We start from the raw sequence: 16,244 nt of genomic DNA, 5'->3' as shown, positions 1-16,244 counted from the left end.
TTCTAGGTTGCCCAACATAATGTTTCTTCTAGATTCTAGATCGATTTACAATATCACGAAGAGCTTGTAGGAAATATGTTCCTATTTGTTTTGTCAGCTTTTATTGTCACCGATTTTCTTACTGATTGTATTGCATCTCCATCGTTCTGCAGCCCCATCATCTATCCTGCTCTAAGCCATGGGAAACTTCCGCATTGCTCTGTTCTACATCGGCATTTGCAGGCTGCACTGCAACGTTCCACATAGAAACGCTAAGCTTTTTAGCTCCGGTTGCCACGTTCTCTTAGTCCCACATTGCGGCACGACCATCCGACACGGATCCGTTTCACAGATTTAATTATAATTTTAAGTACTCACACACAATATATAGTACACACAGTAGCTACAAGATACAAATACGATGTACAGATAAACATACAAAAGTACGGTTAGATTCGAATGGCGAATTCAGAATTCAAATACGTGTAGATCAGTCCTTAATCGTTTCTGGGTTTTGGAGGGGCTCTGATCCCACCGCCTAGGAGATGAACAGATAAAGGAGGAACATGCCGAAACCGACGTAGTGGCTGAGGTAGCCCGCCTCCGACCAATGCCACACGAAGGACTCCAGCTCGCCGGCGGGACTGCCGTCCAGGTTGAGAGTTTCGTTGAGCAGCACGATGCCCAGATAGGCCAGGTGGAACATGGCCACCAGGGTGAAGATCAGATTGGTGAGCCTCACCAGCCAGCCCCAGCTGTTGGTCCAGCCACGACGTCGCGGGCAGCGGGAGAAGCAGCAGTGGTCGGGGCCCTTGCACTGACCGGCAGCCAGGCAGGCGTCGAAGAGTTTGGCCAGGTGGCGGCGGAGCAGTCGCTCGCTCTCGGCGAAGATGGCCAGAAAGAGCAGCACCATGTAGATGCGCAGATCCATACCGTGCAGCAGACTGGATACCACATACGTGCAGAGGACGGCCCAGAATGTGTGGCCCAGGTTGTGCTCCTTGAAGCCTCCGTAGATGTAGTGCTTGAGCCACTCGTGCATAGGGATATTCCAGCTGCGCACAAGGACGCTCAACGAGCGGGGCCACTCGATCTGCCAGGGCCGCGTCACCAGTGGCCCCAGTATTCTCTCGTCCAGCTCCTTGGAATCCTTAGATTCTCCGTCCAGGGTCTGCCCCGAGCTGACCAGCAGAGCCTGGGCCATAAAGCTTACGAAGTAGTGGCTGCTCCGGACGCCCAGCGCCTCCGTGTACATCAGGAGTAGGTGCGAGCCGCTGGCAATCTCGCCCAGGGCGTGGGCCAGGCAGTTGGAGACGGCCACCGCCAGCAGGCAGAGGAGCATGTTGAGCACCAGCTGGCGCAGCGTCGTCAGCCACTTGCCTCGTGCTACAAGGCACTCCACGTAGCGGCCATAGCTGATCCAGGGGCCGAGGGCACAGGTCGCGGGGCTGTAAATGTATCCAAGGTAGGCTAGGGGTCCTGGCATTCGAGGCACCTGTCCGCTGGCCAGGTCGAAGCCCAGCGAGATCAGCTTCATGTTGACCACCATCTGAACGCCCCGCAGCTGGGGCCAGTCACTGCGCTGCCTCCATATGGCCAGCTCGTACAGGAACTGGCTGCCAACGGTGAGCACGGCTATGCTGGTGGCCGCTCTCCTCCCGCTGTACACACGCACGAGCTGCAGCATAAGGTAGCCAAGGGCGCTCAGGATCAGCAGCAGACCCACGCGCTCGCCCAAGCGCTGCCCAAGCGTGGCGTACAGCAGGATCAGACCGGTTGTGGCGTGGATGAGGTGCAACGGAGCCACGATGATACTGTTCGCATCGCGTTGCGATACTCCAGCTGGCGGCAAGCGGCGCTTCCTGGCATAGAGGAGGCACAGCAGGCGGCCGACCAGACACAAGCCCAGCATAGGTGTCACGTACTTCGCTACTTGCAGCAGCGAAGGCTGCACGCAGGCCTCTATGTTCTGCAACAGTCGATCCATCACCAGGAAGTCCCTCGCCTCCGGCTTTGCATCACTGTATAAGTTATCCTGTTTGTGGCCAGAATGAAATCCGTAGTCGATATCATCGCCAGCATCCTCCCCAAACTCTGTGTAGTCGATGTCATATCCCTCGTCGTAGTAGCTGTAGTCCATGACTGGCTGCAGCTAGCTCCAGCGACCGGCAAACAGCTCGGGACGGTCAAAAGCGCATTGGAGAACTGCTGTCAAAACGACTTCTGCCGCCGTCTCGCGCTTATCGATGCTGTCGATAGCTGTCTGGCTGCTGTGCTAGATGTTTACATCGATGTTATCGATGTGTACACAGCAGATATCGATGTTTTTTCTCTATGCTGGCACAGTATATTCTGTGGTTAGTGATGCTGGGCTCTCTTTGAAATTGATATCTCGACTGGTTCTCGAGGTTCGGCTCGCACTAGTTCGATTAGAAAGAACATACATATCCATATGTAGTTTTATTGTGTAGCGCTTATTTTTGCTTGGAGGATTTGATTCATTGAAAACTTTCAAACTTCGTTAAATTTTTGGGAAAATTATCTGCTCAAAACGTGTGCTAGGCAGTGCTGCCAGAGTCAATATAAGCTATAAAATAAATAAGGTAAGCATTAGGCTAGGAGTAAATACACAAAAATAATAGCTAGCTTTGGGGTATATTGTTTTTATTTAAATTAGCTATAAATTAATTGGAAACACTACCGACTCAGGGCAGCTTCAAGAGTAGTTGCATTTATATTATGCTTCTTTTGATACTTTTGTATTTAATTACAAATTTTGCAAAATTGGAACGATGGGATTGGTTGAATTACTAAAAATGTTCACAAATTTTCACAATATCATCTGGTATTTTTAGCAGGCAGCATATTGTCTATGTAATATGGTCAACAAATGGACAGGAAAGAAATGCAACATTGGAACATCATGAAATTCACAAAAAACTAGTTCCGATACTTTTTATGCAACGCAAAATAGGTGATTGGGGTTGTGTTGTCACTGCAATCGAACTAGTTCCGCGTTGAACAAAACGTAAACCTTGCTTGCCTTCATATATAAACATATCTGCGAGAAAACGAACTTAAAAATGACCCGACATGCTCGCAACTGCACGGCCGGAGCCGTTTATACTTACAATGAAAAGAAACGCGACGCCGCCGAGTCGGGTTACGGAACGAATGCCCAACGCCTGGGCAAAGACTCTGTGAAGTCGTTCGACTGCTGTTCGCTAACGCTTCAGCCGTGCCGAAACCCTGTCATTACCAAACAGGGGTACCTGTTCGACAAGGAGGCGATCCTGCAGTACATCGTCACCAAGAAGAATGAGTACAGCCGTAAGCTAAAAGAGTTCGAGCGCCTGCGACGGGTCGAAGAGGAGGAGATCACCCAGGAGGCCAATTGCAAGCAGCAAGCCCGCATGGAACGGTTCGTGAATTCCGAGAAGCCCACCACAACACCTGCCCACAAGTCCAGCCCAGTCGAGCAGCCCGTCCTACCCGCGCCCAGCACTTCGGCAGCAGCCATAGCCGCCTCAGAGAATGGATCCATTTCGAACATGGCCAACGGAAACCAGAAGAAGCTGCCCGCCTTCTGGCTGCCCTCAGAATGCCCCAATGCCGGGGCAGCCAAGGCCAAGAAGCCTGATGCCACTATATACTGCCCTGTCTCCTCACAGCCGCTTAAGGTGAAGGACCTGATTGACGTGAAGTTCACACCGATCAAGGATGGCGACACAAAAAAGTCGCTGATTGCCAAGGAGGTGCGCTACATGTGTCCCATTACCCACGATGCGCTTAGCAACGCAGTGCCCTGCGCCGTCCTGCGACCAACGTAAGTTTAGACCAACATCGGGTTTACCTTCTTTGGCACTTTAATACGAACCTTTGTGTATCTTTGCAGCGGCGATGTCGTGACATTGGAGTGCGTGGATAAACTGATCCGGAAGGACATGGTTCACCCGCTCACCGATCGCAAGCTCAAGGAAAAAGACATAATTCCCCTGCAGCGCGTGAGTGGAGATCAGACATTTCCGATTCTATATATGTGGATATTTTATGTAACATTTTGTTTCACAGGGCGGCACTGGCTTCGCAACCACCAACGACAAGCTGTCGGCCAAGGAGCAGCGACCCATGTTACAGGTCTAAGGTCTTGTCTACTCAAAATTCAATTGATAAAATGTATGTTTAAAAATTAAGCCTAAATCACTTTAAATTATCATTTTCTAGAGTCCTTGCCTCAATATTACATTTTACTCAATTATGTATCGTATATATGTATGTAGTTTATGGATTCTGCGGTGATTCCTTCTAATACGTTAATCTTCAAGGGTATAGGAGACGGAGTAGTCCCCTATATTTGCATAATTTCCCCAAATCTGTAGACCATTAATGAAAGATCTACATTTAATTATTTCATTCATTAAAATCATTGAATAGGACTTGAATATCAATTTATATTAAATTGTAACCAAAAATACATACATAAACACATTGTGATGGACCTATTTCAGGCTGAGGTTCTTAAGCTGTAGTTAGGGGACCATTTTTCAATAGGTAGGGAGGAGCTTTTGCTAGGAGTCTTGGTGATACTATTAGTAAAGTATCATCCGTTCTAGCAGTACAAGCTGGCTGTTCTGGAGTTTTCTGGCACACAATGGACGAATGCTGACCACTGCATTTTACACAGACTAAATCGCGTTGGCAATAGTTGTGAGTGTGTCCAATTTTCTGACAACGATGGCACTAGACGACGGGGCCAGAGCGCTTCTGAGTTTAAATTTCCACTCGCTGGCCAGGAGGTGTTCGTTGTTATTTGGGTTTGGTTTCAATTGGACACTGAACATGTTGAATGGTTCTTGCGATCCGCGGCGTGTCATGCCGCGAACGAATGTGGCCACGTGTCCATGGCTGGCCAACATATCGGTGATGTAGTCGTTCTCCGTGGTATGGTGGAGATCTCTAATGACAATCCTGTACCCTCCCTCAGTCTGGAGTTGGTAGGTGTATGACGGCGTTATGTGCGCTACATCCCTGTAGTAGCGATGCAGTACCCTGTACGACTCCACATCACTGCACACGATGCGTAGCCCACCTGCTGAAGTTGTCTTGTCTCGCACTCGCGCCGGAATTTGCTCTGGTATGCCCAGGCTTTCTCGGATGAGTTCCCTGGGCTCCATGACCATCTCTTCGTCATCAGTTGGCACGTCCATGGTATTTTGTATTGGCTGTGCTTTGGGGGGATCTGACAAACTTTTTGGTTGCTTGATTATGAAATTGGTGAAATAGTGCCAGGGCCTAGGCCCTTTGTAATGACTTACGCAACTGATATTATTTAAATACTTGGTTTGACTTTTATTATGAATGTTCTTAGCACTTTCTTCGGTTCTTTGTATTGTTTTTGGTGAGTCTGATTTACTGCGCGGGGTAACGTGTTTCTACGTAGTTCCTTTTGTCTTTGGCCGTCGACTACTTATACGTCTGCCTTGCGCTGGCGGGATTGAGCGTGCTTCCGTGTAGGGCTCGCATTTCGCCGATTCGGCGATCGTGGGTTGATCTATCTATCTCCGACTGGGGCTCCCTATTTCGGCAACTCGGCGGTTTTGCCATTGGTGCTTGCCATTATTTTGATATTTTACATCCTCTCTTTTAAAATTGTAAGTTTAAACTTAAGTTTAGATAATAATGTATAGAATTAAGCATACAAAAAGGTGTAAAAAATATTAAATTTATTAATCAAGCGTATTTAAATCTTTTAGCGACTAGTGAATTAATTATAAGGTAAAACCTTGTGCCACTAGGAATATTAAAAGCATGTTTAGCATGTTTTTATCGAATTCTAAATCGGACATTTCCTCGTGGTACTGCAAGTACTTCTGGTCTCTTTTAGAGGAATTTTTATACCCCATACTCGAAATGAGTATAGGGGTATATTATATTTTTGTTGAAAATGGATGTGTGTAACGTCCAGAAGGAAGCGTTTCCGACTCCATAAAGTATATATATTCGACGACACGTTCAGGCTGATTTTCTGTCTCTTTCGCACACATTTGTTGTCGCTCAATGTTACACGCCGTCTCCCGGCGGAGAGCCATACTGACTAAGTATCGGGTATAAATGTAAACACAACGTTCCCCTTCGTTAAGTCTCGATTCCAGGTAATTGACAAATTTTAGTTATATATCGTGAACCGTCTTGAAGTTGAATATGTATATTTTTGCTTTTATATTGTCTTTCTCAAAGTTCCAATAACCACTGGCTTCGAATTTCCGTACCTATTCTCAATATCCTCTATAATTCGGATAAAATTTTATTTTGTCTGCTCCTCTAGTCTTCTGACTACGTCACTGGTCACTTAACCAGATTCAATCTCTAAAATGTCGGCTGCTGCCACCACCTGAGCTTAAGTAAGTTAAGTTAGCTTTGAAATACCTCTTTTATCTTTTTTCTCATTTAGCTGAGGATCTGTTGCTGCTGCTGATGGACCACATCTTAAAATTCAGATAAAAAACAATTATTCCTATTTTTGCGCCGCCACCCATTGGGAATCGCACCCAGCCCCCGAATTCACGATAAACTCTTCTTTTTTTTTTTTGGTTAAGGTATATAATAAATGTATATTGTATGTAATATATATAATGCAATTTGAAGAAGCTTTAAAGCTTAAAATTTGAAGTTGCATTATAAAGCCGCTCTTGGGGGTGGCCGTTTGTCCACTAAGCCGCCTGAACAGACTGCTTCTGCGAGGAGCTAATCTTGTCGCCGAGACTCAAGGCCATGCCCTGCGGAGAGAGAGAGAGAGAGAAAAAGAGCGAGCATGAAAAAGACATTTTGGATTCGGGCAGGCTTCTCCCATTCTTACCTGACTCTTGGCGCGTATGCGTATGTGGCCCGTCACCTTGGAATCGGGGTCATCCACGGGCTTCTCAATGCTCAAATTGGCCAAGGCATTCTCACCGAAGATGGATCTATGTAGGGGAGAAGGTTATGAATGTTTCGGATATCAGGAGACTTCACGGACTGCTGCCACACTCACTTGGCATACATGTTGGCAGCCATGAAGCCACACTGGCCGGAAAGGGCCTTCTCCGGTGTAAGGCACTTCATGTTCGTGCTCTTGAGCAGGTGCCTCAGATATTCGTGCAGGTCGGTGAAGCTCGTGTTGACGGTGACCTTGTTCTCCCACTCGAAGTCCTGCCACATTTGGCGGAACTCGGTGTCTGTGCAGCTGGCCGGAATGATGTAGTCCATAATGTCGATGTGTATGGTGTTCAGCACGACCACGTTCGTGTTAAGAGCAGTGTCGTACACTGGAAGGAGCAGGAGAAAAACATTCATTATGGGAGTCACTCCCACTACTACTGACACTCACCGATGTTGCCAAAGATAATGCCGTTCTCTGTGGAGGAGACCTTCACGTTGGCCTTGATGTTGCAGAAGTCGTGGGGAGCCAGCACAACCGGATGTGGACGCTCCACCAGCTTCAGATCGCCCAGCGTGGCCAGCTCTAATGTGCAGTTCTGCAGGGTGTCATCTACACAGAGGTAAAGAGAGATTAATAATACCCATCCTCACAACGCAAGGCATAGAAACTGCCATGACGAAGACTCACTTGTCTGGTTGACGATGAGGACGTCTAGGACAATGTCGTACTGGTTAACATTGACGTAGGCCTCGGCGTAGACCGGATCCGAGAAGCCCGTCAGCTGGGTGACCTTGTTGAGTTTATTGTTGGGCGATGAGATGTCGCTAAGCTGGGCCGTTTTGGTGCCGGCCAGAGCCTGGTTCAGACTGGATTCGAACACGTTCTCGCCCAGCTGATTATCGCGCCCATTGGAGAGCTGGGCGAAGAGGACCGGATCGTCTGGCTGGACCTTGGCGGTGGCGCGCTGCTTCTCCTTTAGAACGCGCTGGTCCTCGTCGTGCTGGGCATCGAGCATCTTGCCCAGGGCCTCTCGGCAGTAGTGCATGAACACGGAGACCGCCTCCGGGGTGCGTTCGCTCAGCGTGCGCAGGCAGATGAAGATGCGATCGGTGTCGTCGTTGGTGATAGGCTTGCTGGGGAACCCGGACTTGCCTAGGTGCAGGATAGAGCTCATGATTAGCATCACCCGCGTAGTCAGGCGGTTCTGAGCACTGGAGTCTGGCTGCAGCTCCACGTAGCGCAAGGCCAGCTTGGTCAGAGTGGCTGAAAGGGCGGCGCCAATGAAGAAATCGCCGTCCATCAAGTACTGTCGCAGCGGTGGACGCTTCTCCACCTTGGCCACCCTGTTAGAGCGATGGAAAAACGGAAAAGCGAGGGAATCTGTGAATTCAACCGTGACGAAGGGACTTCATTTCGGTTTGAAGACTACTTACGGGGCTAGGCTATAGGCACTTTGGGTGGCATAGGTGCCGTCGGAGGTGACCTTGTTGATGGCATTGGTTGTGCTGGTGGTGGTGCTGCTGCTGCCATTACCGGATACGCCTGCTGGATATCCCTGCTGCTGGCTTTGCTCCTCGGTTGGGTCTCCGGATAGGCGACGCTGCTCCGCTTCCACCATGGGTACGTCGCCCAGCGTCTGTTGGATAGCGTCAATCACTTCGATAATCTGCGGACCCTCCACATACTCGCCCAGGATCCACACGGCGGCACGGTGAATCTTCGATGACTTGATCTGGGGGAAGGCCTCGATGAGGTGCTCGATGATGAGACCGCTGAGGGCCGGGAACTTTTGGATGGCCTCGCGTATGAAGATGAGCACGTCGGCGGCGGCCAGCTCGTTGGTGTCCGAAAGGAACTCCACCAGGACGGGAATCACGGTCGCGGCCACGTCGGGGAACTTGATGGAGCACGTGTGCAAGGTGCGGACGAGCAGCTGCCGGTACTTGCCCGTATCCTCGTGCTCAACGTTGTGCGTTTTGGCCACTTCCTTCTTGAGCACCAGCACCATCTCGCCGATGTTGCGCGAATAGACCAGGTCCATAGCCAGGGCGAGGGCCTTGCGTCGCACCTCGATATCGGGGGCGGCCAGGACACGCAGCACGTCCATGACCAGGTCCTGCATGACCTTCTCCATGTTCTCGTTTTCTTTCATGGCAATCAGCCGGTCTAGGACAATAAGCTTAACGTTGTTGTCGCTTTCCTTGACGATCAGCTCGATGTAACAGCTGGCGGCGGCTTTGATGGCGGTGGGGGCCAGAGAAAGGGTGATGAGCGTGCCGGCGGACTCGTAGCGGACCGCGTTGGAGGATGAGTTAAGTAGGTTGTAGATGCACCGAATAAAGCGCGATCGCTCTGCGGGATTGGCATGGCACACCTTGTAGATGAGCTCAACAATAACCAGCTGCAGAATGTCACCAAAGCTGTGCACCTGGTCGATGCACGAGGCCAGGTAGTTGAGGGCGCGCTCTTGATCGGCGTGGAGCAGCATAAGGAAGGCGTTCCTTTTGCACGACATGTCCTGCTGGGTGTCCAGAAAGTTGGCGATCAGCTCCGGCCCATCCGGCACCAGCCAGTCGAAGTTCTTGTAAATTGTGAAGATGGCCAGGACTGCGTTGCGGCGCACGTACGAGTGACGGTGGTCCAGGCAAGCTCGGATAGCGGGCATCAGGGGCTCTAGCAGCTCGGGCTCCTTCAGCTTGCAGAGGAAACGCAGCGTGGAACCACGCAGGAACTCGTTCGGGTGTTGTAGGTCCTACAGTAAAGCGAAAAAACAACAGAAGATCAGCACAGTCACACAGATGGCATGCGCGGGGCCACGTTGCATGTTGCACGTTTAACTCACCTTTCGGTAGGCATCGCACACGAGAATCATCTCCTGCAGCAGCTTGCCGTCGCCCGATGTCTTTGGTACAATCTCCCAGAAGATGAGCAGCAGCTTCTTGATTGTATGGTCCTGCACGGGCAGCACGAATCGGATGATGGTCATGATCAGACCCGGGTAGCGTTCGCCGTTGAGCAGCAGCTTAATCACCTTCTTCAGCGTCTCGATCTTGTGGTTCGTGTCGCCCTTCTCCAAATCTTGCTTCAGCTGCATCTCGTTCGGGACCTCCAGGTCCGGCGAGTTGATTATCGTGTAGCACGGCACTTGGCTCATCCTGGCTAGCGTTTCCCGACTACTTGTCAAGTGTCAAGGGGGACGTTTTGTAGTTTCAGGAGACGTTACGTATTTTTCCTAGTTTTGATTTCGTTTTATGTGTTCTTCGTCCGGCTTGACGTGTCAATTCAGAGAATATACGACCTGACGTCACAAATTTTTAAAATATACCGTACAAATACTGATGAATTATTAGTATTCAAGTTCCACCATATTCCTCGTTTTTGATATTCGGTTTAATATTACTAGCTAGCAAGGACCCTCAGCTCTCGACTCATATTTTTATCCGATTATTAAATCGGTCTCCTGCAAGACTAGTTAAATTTAAGTTCTCATCTTTATTGCATTGCTTTTAAAATAAGGTTTAAGCAAAACCGGTCAACAACAATTTCCATTAAATTAATTTCAATACATGGTAACTACACCATAATTACACATTTGCTACATAGTAACTATATTTTCATGTAATTACCATTACCATTTCATGTAAATACCTGAAGGGGAAAAACCTCCGCTATCCACTTTTTGACATGCCTTTTTTCCTATATTTTTGAAAAAATATAGATTGGATGGCAAACGATCAGGCATTCGATGCTGATCACGAATTAGTGTTCGGAAAGGCCTGGGACTTGGCTCTTCCACACGATTTCTACATTAGTGAATTGGACAAGAGGGTGAGTTCATAACGCGTTTTAAAAAATTCTGGAAAATACTTTCAAAATATGATAAATATAAAGTTTGCAAGGTGTGTGAGCTAGACATGGTGGTAAGAAAATCAGACTTATCGATCAAATATGCCGTCTGACCCTCAGAAATATAACAAAATATACCGTCTCTATTTAAAAATATGTCGAAAGTATACTGACGAATTAACGTTATAATATACATACTCCTCGTTTTGGATATTCCGCCAAATGTTACTTGCTAGATAGATCTCTGAGGCCTGACCACATAATTTTATCCGCTTAATAAGTCAATTTCCTATTTGACTGATTTATTTTAAATACTTGCTTTTGTTGGATTTAGTCTAAAAACAGATTTGAGCGGAAAATGTCAAACAAAGGAAACGTAATAGAAAAGTCGTTCCTATTGCTCAATTTAGATATTCCGTTGAATAATGCTGACTAATTAAAGCCCTTAAGTCTGCCCACATAATTTTAGGCCATTGACGAATAAATGTTCTACAAGATTAGCTACTTTAGTACTTACTCAGTTTTATTGTATTGTGTCTAAGACAAGGTTAAAACAAAAAAGGTCAACAAAAAAACCAGCTGTTTTAAAACATAATTAATAAAGACTTTCTCAAATTTATATGTTCTAGACATATCATGCAAATGAATACTGTCTTGTATATACATATATCTCGTTCCCGATACCTATTCTTGGTCTCTGTAAGAAGAGAATAAGCTGCAAAATATCGTTGAAATAGCTTTAGAACAGAGACTGACTAGTTTCTGCATAAATTGGAGCTTGAAAGTGAGTGTGCAAAAAGGATTGTAAATGCAATCCATTGGAATTAGTGACGCACGGAAGTACGATTTAAGAGAACGAAAATGAAAAAAACATGCGTTTCGAAGTTTCTATACCCCTTGTCATTAAATAAACCTTGAAAAATTAAATCCTAATAAACATATCAAGACATCGATTATTTATGGACTTTTCATCGAGTAAAGTTATCAGTATATTTGTGCGATAGGCGGAACGTGAAATAGGTGATTTCGTCTATCGGTTACAGTGAACCGAATTAAAGGTTCCAATAAACCTGAAGTGACTCAAATTAGCTTGAAGCATGATTCAGTTCTCGCATTAATTATATATAGGGGACAAATGTACCCCTGTCAGTGTTTTAAAACACCGCTGTACTGAATCGAGGGGATGGGTTTGAACATATGTATGTTCCGACTGCAAGATACGGAGGCACAGCAACGTCTCCACTGAGCAATAGCATTAGATTGTGGTGCATTAATTGTCGGGCCTAATTCATGTTTGAACTCCACCTTTCTGTTATTCTGTAGAAAATGTGAAAGTCGATTACAGTGATTTTCCAGAACTGTGCTGATAGGTGCACTGAATGGCGGGTTGAATTCAAATTTGAATTCCTGCAAGTTTTCCAAAGATGTGTATAGAAGGAGGCTGGCGAGTAGTGCCCTCCCACCTGGCTGCAGATAGCCTCTGAGGGCATGATTCTGATAACAGAATATTTTTTTCTGGTAGAAAAACCCATTAGGGAGATTCCCGGCGGACTTCGAGGCCTTTCGACCTTGCCGGCGACACCCGGTTGCTGGGACAACTGTTGAAGGCAAGCAAATAATATAAGCTATGGTGCACGTATCAGGAATAATAAACAATCTAATTGACTTCGATCTACTTCTATACATATACACATACACTTACTCATATTGGCGTATCTGAAAAGATCCCCGACCAAGACTTCTCCTCTCAAACACAGCCCAACACACACTCACACGCCCCTACAGTGTGGCTTTTGTGATCTCGTTGAGCAGTCAATTCTATTAAGGTTTATTTATTATCCAACCAACCAACCACGCTACTACCTCCCGCCGATTCCCCCTTTAATTGAGGCACGGCCTGCATTTTAAGCAGACCGCAAATTTAAGTTGCTTTTCACATGAGTTGAGGGGATGTCTCTGTCTCCCCTTGATTGCACTCTGCCGGTGTGCCGGGGACGGGTGGTGATCCTATCCCGACACATCCCATGGAACAGGTTTTGTGCCTGTGGAAACAAATTGTTTGATAGCGAAACGAAACTACAAAAGAAAATGAAGCCAAGCTTTGGACTTTGGCGAGTTTGGGAATGCTCTTTCTTGGATATTGGAACAGGGAATAAAAATTTTATATGTGCATAGATGCCATTTCAGTACGGAAGAAGCCGTAGGGCGATTGGTGGATTGGAGTGTATTTTAGATATTTATTGTAATGCTCCGCAGGTGTCTTTAGGAAATAAACATACCCCCAGATGAGGAAAGTTGCGCTTGATTTATAGCTTGAGAAGGGAAGGGAGAAGGGGATTTTAAGGGGGTTTTAAAGCGTGCAATGATTGTGAGGTGGAGGGAAGGAGTCGGACAATGTGCAGCCATCAGTGTCAAAACCTACACAGCTAGAGGAACCCCCTGACAGTAAACGGAGATGACTTAAACTGCTGGGCGAAAGATTTACGACTAAATGGATTGTTGCTGTGAAGATAAAAGGCTGAACGGCTCTACGATTCAATCAGGAAATTTTAAATGAATTCTTGGAAATTTTAAGACCGCACACACAATGCATGCAGCAAAAAATCTCAGTGTTCAGTTATATAATTATGTATATAGTGCACCCCTCGCCATCGTGCCTTTCGCTAAAAAGTTTGTCATGATTTTTAGCACTAAGAAAGATCCAGAAGTATGTAAATACTTATATACTCGCCAAAGAACTATAGAGAATATATTGAGCCATCGATTATCTCAAGATATATCTGGTATATATGCTATATATATATATATCTACCAGTATGTATATCTTACGAGTATGTTTAGATGAATAATGATATTAATAATATTGGCTCAAACCCGTTTGGTTTGTTGCCCCTATCCAGAGGATAGGCCTCTGATGGTTTCTAGACCCCGTCAAGAGCCATTTTAACCCACACAACGTACCAACCTCCCCTTGGACTGGAGAGAGCCGGTCTGAGTGGGTGTCTTTATTTGCTTCCTCGGCTGTCGCTTCGCTCCCCAGAGGAGAGCAAACAGATCAGAATAAACAATTAGGTGAAGGCGAAAAAAAGAGCAAAAGCCGGACAAAAAGCGAGAGTGCGATATGGCTGATCGTCTGGGGTATAAAAGTGCAGGCCGGCCAGAGTTTTGCCACAGTCAAGTTTTGACGATGACTGCGACGACGAGTGAGACTTGGATGCTGCTCCTGGTAGCCACGCTTCTGTTGGTGCTTAGCACCAATGGAAGCCGGGCAGAGGAGCCCATATGTGAGCCAATCCCTGGGGAATCCCAGTCCCAAAAGCTAAGTTCTCTGTTCTGCAGATCGCCTGTGCGTGCCGAAGATATACCTGAAAGAATGCCAGCAGCTGCTGGCCGATCCCTCCGAGGCGGGTATCCGCATGGAGTGCGTGGCCGGGCGAGATCGGGTGGACTGCCTCGAGCTGATCGAGCAGCGTAAAGCTGATGTGCTGGCCACGGAGCCGGAGGACATGTATATAGCCTACCACCGCAAAAACGAAGACTATCGCGTCGTCTCCGAAATCCGCACGCAGCAGGACAAGGACGGTATGTCTATGTCTCAGGAATGTCTCAGGGATGTCTCAGGGGACAACACGACATCCCTGATCTGATCTATTTTATATTTGTCCATAGCTGACTTCCGCTACGAGGGCGTCATCCTGGTGAAGAAGACATCGCCTATTAAGACCCTTCAGCAGCTGCGTGGCGCCAAGTCCTGCCACACGGGCTTCGGACGCAACGTCGGCTACAAGATCCCCATTACGAAGTTAAAGAACACCCATGTGCTGAAGGTCTCCGCCGATCCGCAGATCTCCGCCACCGAACGGGAGCTCAAGTCCCTCTCCGAGTTCTTCTCGCAGTCCTGTCTCGTAGGCAACTACTCCGCACACCCGGAGACGGACCGCCTCCTCAAGAAAAAGTACTCGAATCTGTGTGCCCTCTGCGAGAACCCCGCCCAGTGCAACTATCCGGACAAGTTCAGCGGATACGACGGTGCCATCCGGTGCTTGGACAAAGGCCAGGGCGAGGTGGCCTTCACCAAGGTCCAGTACATCAAGAAGTACTTCGGCCTGCCCGGCGCAGCGCCCGGCGCAGCGCCCGCTGAGGGCAATGCCGCGGAGTTCGAGTATCTTTGCGAGGACGGCACCCGCCGGTCTATCACGGGACCCGCCTGCTCCTGGGCCCAGCGCCCCTGGAGCGGCTACATCTCCAACGAGCACGCTGTCCAGAGCACAGACCAACTGCACCAGCTGCAGACCCGTCTGGAGCGCTTCTTCGCCAACGGGTTACGGGCGCAGAACAAGGAGGCCGCCGCCCACCTGCTCATCCAGCCGAATGGCGTGTACCACAGCAAGCCGGCGGCCATCGATCCCAAGGTCTACCTAGAGCGGGCCGGCTATAAGGATGTAATCGAACGCGACGGCAGTGCCATCCGCAAGATCCGGCTGTGCGTCCAGCAGGATGCCGAGTTCTCCAAATGCGAGGCCCTCCATAGGGCAGCCTATGCCCGCGATGCCCGCCCAGAGCTGGAGTGTGTCCAGGCAGCGGACTGCGTCGAGGCGCTGGGCAAGGACAAGGCTGATCTGGTGATCCTTCCCGCTGCCAGTTATGCCGATGCCCGCCAGCACAAGCTGCAGCCCATCGTCTACGAGCAGCTCTCCGACGAAGATATCCTGGTGGCCGTGGCCCCACCTACCCTTAGCCGAGAAGCACTCCAGAAGACAGCTATGTAAGATTATCCTTTACCTGTCCGAAGTCCTCGACTAACTTTCTCTTGCTACAGAAACTACGACGCAGAGAACGAGCGGGCTCGACTCTCAGCCGCCTTCCTTAACAAGCGACGCGGCCAGGACGGATGCCGTATCTCCCCAAGCTCCGCGCAGGATCTGCTGATCGTCCCCGCCTCGAAGCTGGAGGAGCACAAGGATTGGCAATTGGTCTGCCCCGGACTGACGCGCAGCCCCGTCACCGATTACCGCGCATGCAACGTGGAGGTGCAGCTGCCACGCGCCATCTTCGTGCGCTCCGACAGCTCCTCCGTGGAGCAGGAGACGGTCAAGCATCTTTTCGCAACCATCTCGGACAAGTTCGGGGCCAGGGGTAAGCTGGTGGATGTATTCTCCTTGTTCGGGGAGTTCCAGGAGGGCCACAAGAACGTTCTCTTCGATGTGAGTGAATCCTCGATTAAATTTTAGCCCTCTCTTATCTGTAATCTTTTTGGGTCCTTGCAGGAAAATGCCGTCGAGCTAGCTACGCAGCTGAAGAACGACGTCCAGGATGAGCAGATTTACAGTGACCTCCAGTGCGATGGGAACAAGATTATCAAGCAGTGATATCCTTATCAAGCACTGATATCCATTCTCCAGGAGTGAACTTCCTCTCCAATCTACCCTTTGCATAAATAAAAATCTTTTTTTCTTGAATATTTTGCAACACATTCCATGGGTTTTAAATTGTTCAAGGT

General features: G+C 48.4%; 4 protein-coding genes across 4 annotated transcripts; 2 read left to right on the top strand and 2 right to left on the bottom strand.

The window, feature by feature from the left end:
• Positions 1-319: 319 nt before the first annotated feature.
• Positions 320-2,543, bottom strand: LOC108162839 (protein-serine O-palmitoleoyltransferase porcupine). Its single transcript, XM_017297783.2, has one exon. The coding sequence runs from the start codon at positions 2,117-2,119 to the stop codon at positions 518-520; it is 1,602 nt and encodes a 533-aa protein (XP_017153272.1). The 5' UTR covers positions 2,120-2,543; the 3' UTR covers positions 320-517.
• A 413-nt stretch (positions 2,544-2,956) lies between these two features.
• On the top strand, positions 2,957-4,453 carry LOC108162848 (nitric oxide synthase-interacting protein homolog). Its single transcript, XM_017297795.2, has 3 exons — positions 2,957-3,805; positions 3,875-3,983; positions 4,051-4,453. Exons 1-3 carry the CDS (start codon positions 3,063-3,065, stop codon positions 4,120-4,122), a joined length of 924 nt encoding a protein of 307 aa, XP_017153284.1. The 5' UTR covers positions 2,957-3,062; the 3' UTR covers positions 4,123-4,453.
• A 2,119-nt stretch (positions 4,454-6,572) lies between these two features.
• LOC108164027 (coatomer subunit beta) lies at positions 6,573-10,194 on the bottom strand. Its single transcript, XM_017299606.2, has 7 exons — positions 9,741-10,194; positions 8,332-9,650; positions 7,586-8,241; positions 7,346-7,507; positions 7,010-7,283; positions 6,836-6,941; positions 6,573-6,755 (listed from the first exon to the last, which is right to left on the bottom strand). The coding sequence occupies exons 1-7, from the start codon at positions 10,050-10,052 to the stop codon at positions 6,690-6,692; spliced, it is 2,895 nt and encodes a 964-aa protein (XP_017155095.1). The 5' UTR covers positions 10,053-10,194; the 3' UTR covers positions 6,573-6,689.
• A 3,715-nt stretch (positions 10,195-13,909) lies between these two features.
• On the top strand, positions 13,910-16,217 carry LOC108164999 (transferrin). The gene is made up of 5 exons (XM_017301029.2): positions 13,910-14,028; positions 14,084-14,326; positions 14,414-15,509; positions 15,564-15,948; positions 16,012-16,217. Exons 1-5 carry the CDS (start codon positions 13,932-13,934, stop codon positions 16,111-16,113), a joined length of 1,923 nt encoding a protein of 640 aa, XP_017156518.1. The 5' UTR covers positions 13,910-13,931; the 3' UTR covers positions 16,114-16,217.
• Positions 16,218-16,244: the final 27 nt, after the last annotated feature.

This window comes from Drosophila miranda, chromosome XL, assembly GCF_003369915.1.
Source record: "Drosophila miranda strain MSH22 chromosome XL, D.miranda_PacBio2.1, whole genome shotgun sequence".
NCBI classification, from domain to species: domain Eukaryota; kingdom Metazoa; phylum Arthropoda; class Insecta; order Diptera; family Drosophilidae; genus Drosophila; species Drosophila miranda.
The sequence above is the reverse complement of the archived record's forward strand: the minus strand, read 5'-3'. Positions and strand labels throughout refer to the sequence as shown.

Bases quoted from the DNA above. Each gene is read 5' to 3' on its own strand.
- LOC108164999 (XM_017301029.2), top strand. From the start codon at position 13,932: ATGACTGCGACGACGAGTGAGACTTGGATGCTGCTCCTGGTAGCCACG. The intron at 15,510-15,563 runs GTAAGATTATCC...CTCTTGCTACAG, and splicing joins GCACTCCAGAAGACAGCTAT to AAACTACGACGCAGAGAACG. The intron at 15,949-16,011 runs GTGAGTGAATCC...GGGTCCTTGCAG, and splicing joins ACAAGAACGTTCTCTTCGAT to GAAAATGCCGTCGAGCTAGC.
- LOC108164027 (XM_017299606.2), bottom strand. From the start codon at position 10,052: ATGAGCCAAGTGCCGTGCTACACGATAATCAACTCGCCGGACCTGGAG. The intron at 9,651-9,740 runs GTGAGTTAAACG...GCTTTACTGTAG, and splicing joins TGTGCGATGCCTACCGAAAG to GACCTACAACACCCGAACGA. The intron at 6,756-6,835 runs GTAAGAATGGGA...CTCTCTCCGCAG, and splicing joins GCATACGCGCCAAGAGTCAG to GGCATGGCCTTGAGTCTCGG.
- LOC108162848 (XM_017297795.2), top strand. From the start codon at position 3,063: ATGACCCGACATGCTCGCAACTGCACGGCCGGAGCCGTTTATACTTAC. The intron at 3,806-3,874 runs GTAAGTTTAGAC...GTATCTTTGCAG, and splicing joins TGCGCCGTCCTGCGACCAAC to CGGCGATGTCGTGACATTGG. The intron at 3,984-4,050 runs GTGAGTGGAGAT...TTTGTTTCACAG, and splicing joins ACATAATTCCCCTGCAGCGC to GGCGGCACTGGCTTCGCAAC.
- LOC108162839 (XM_017297783.2), bottom strand. From the start codon at position 2,119: ATGGACTACAGCTACTACGACGAGGGATATGACATCGACTACACAGAG.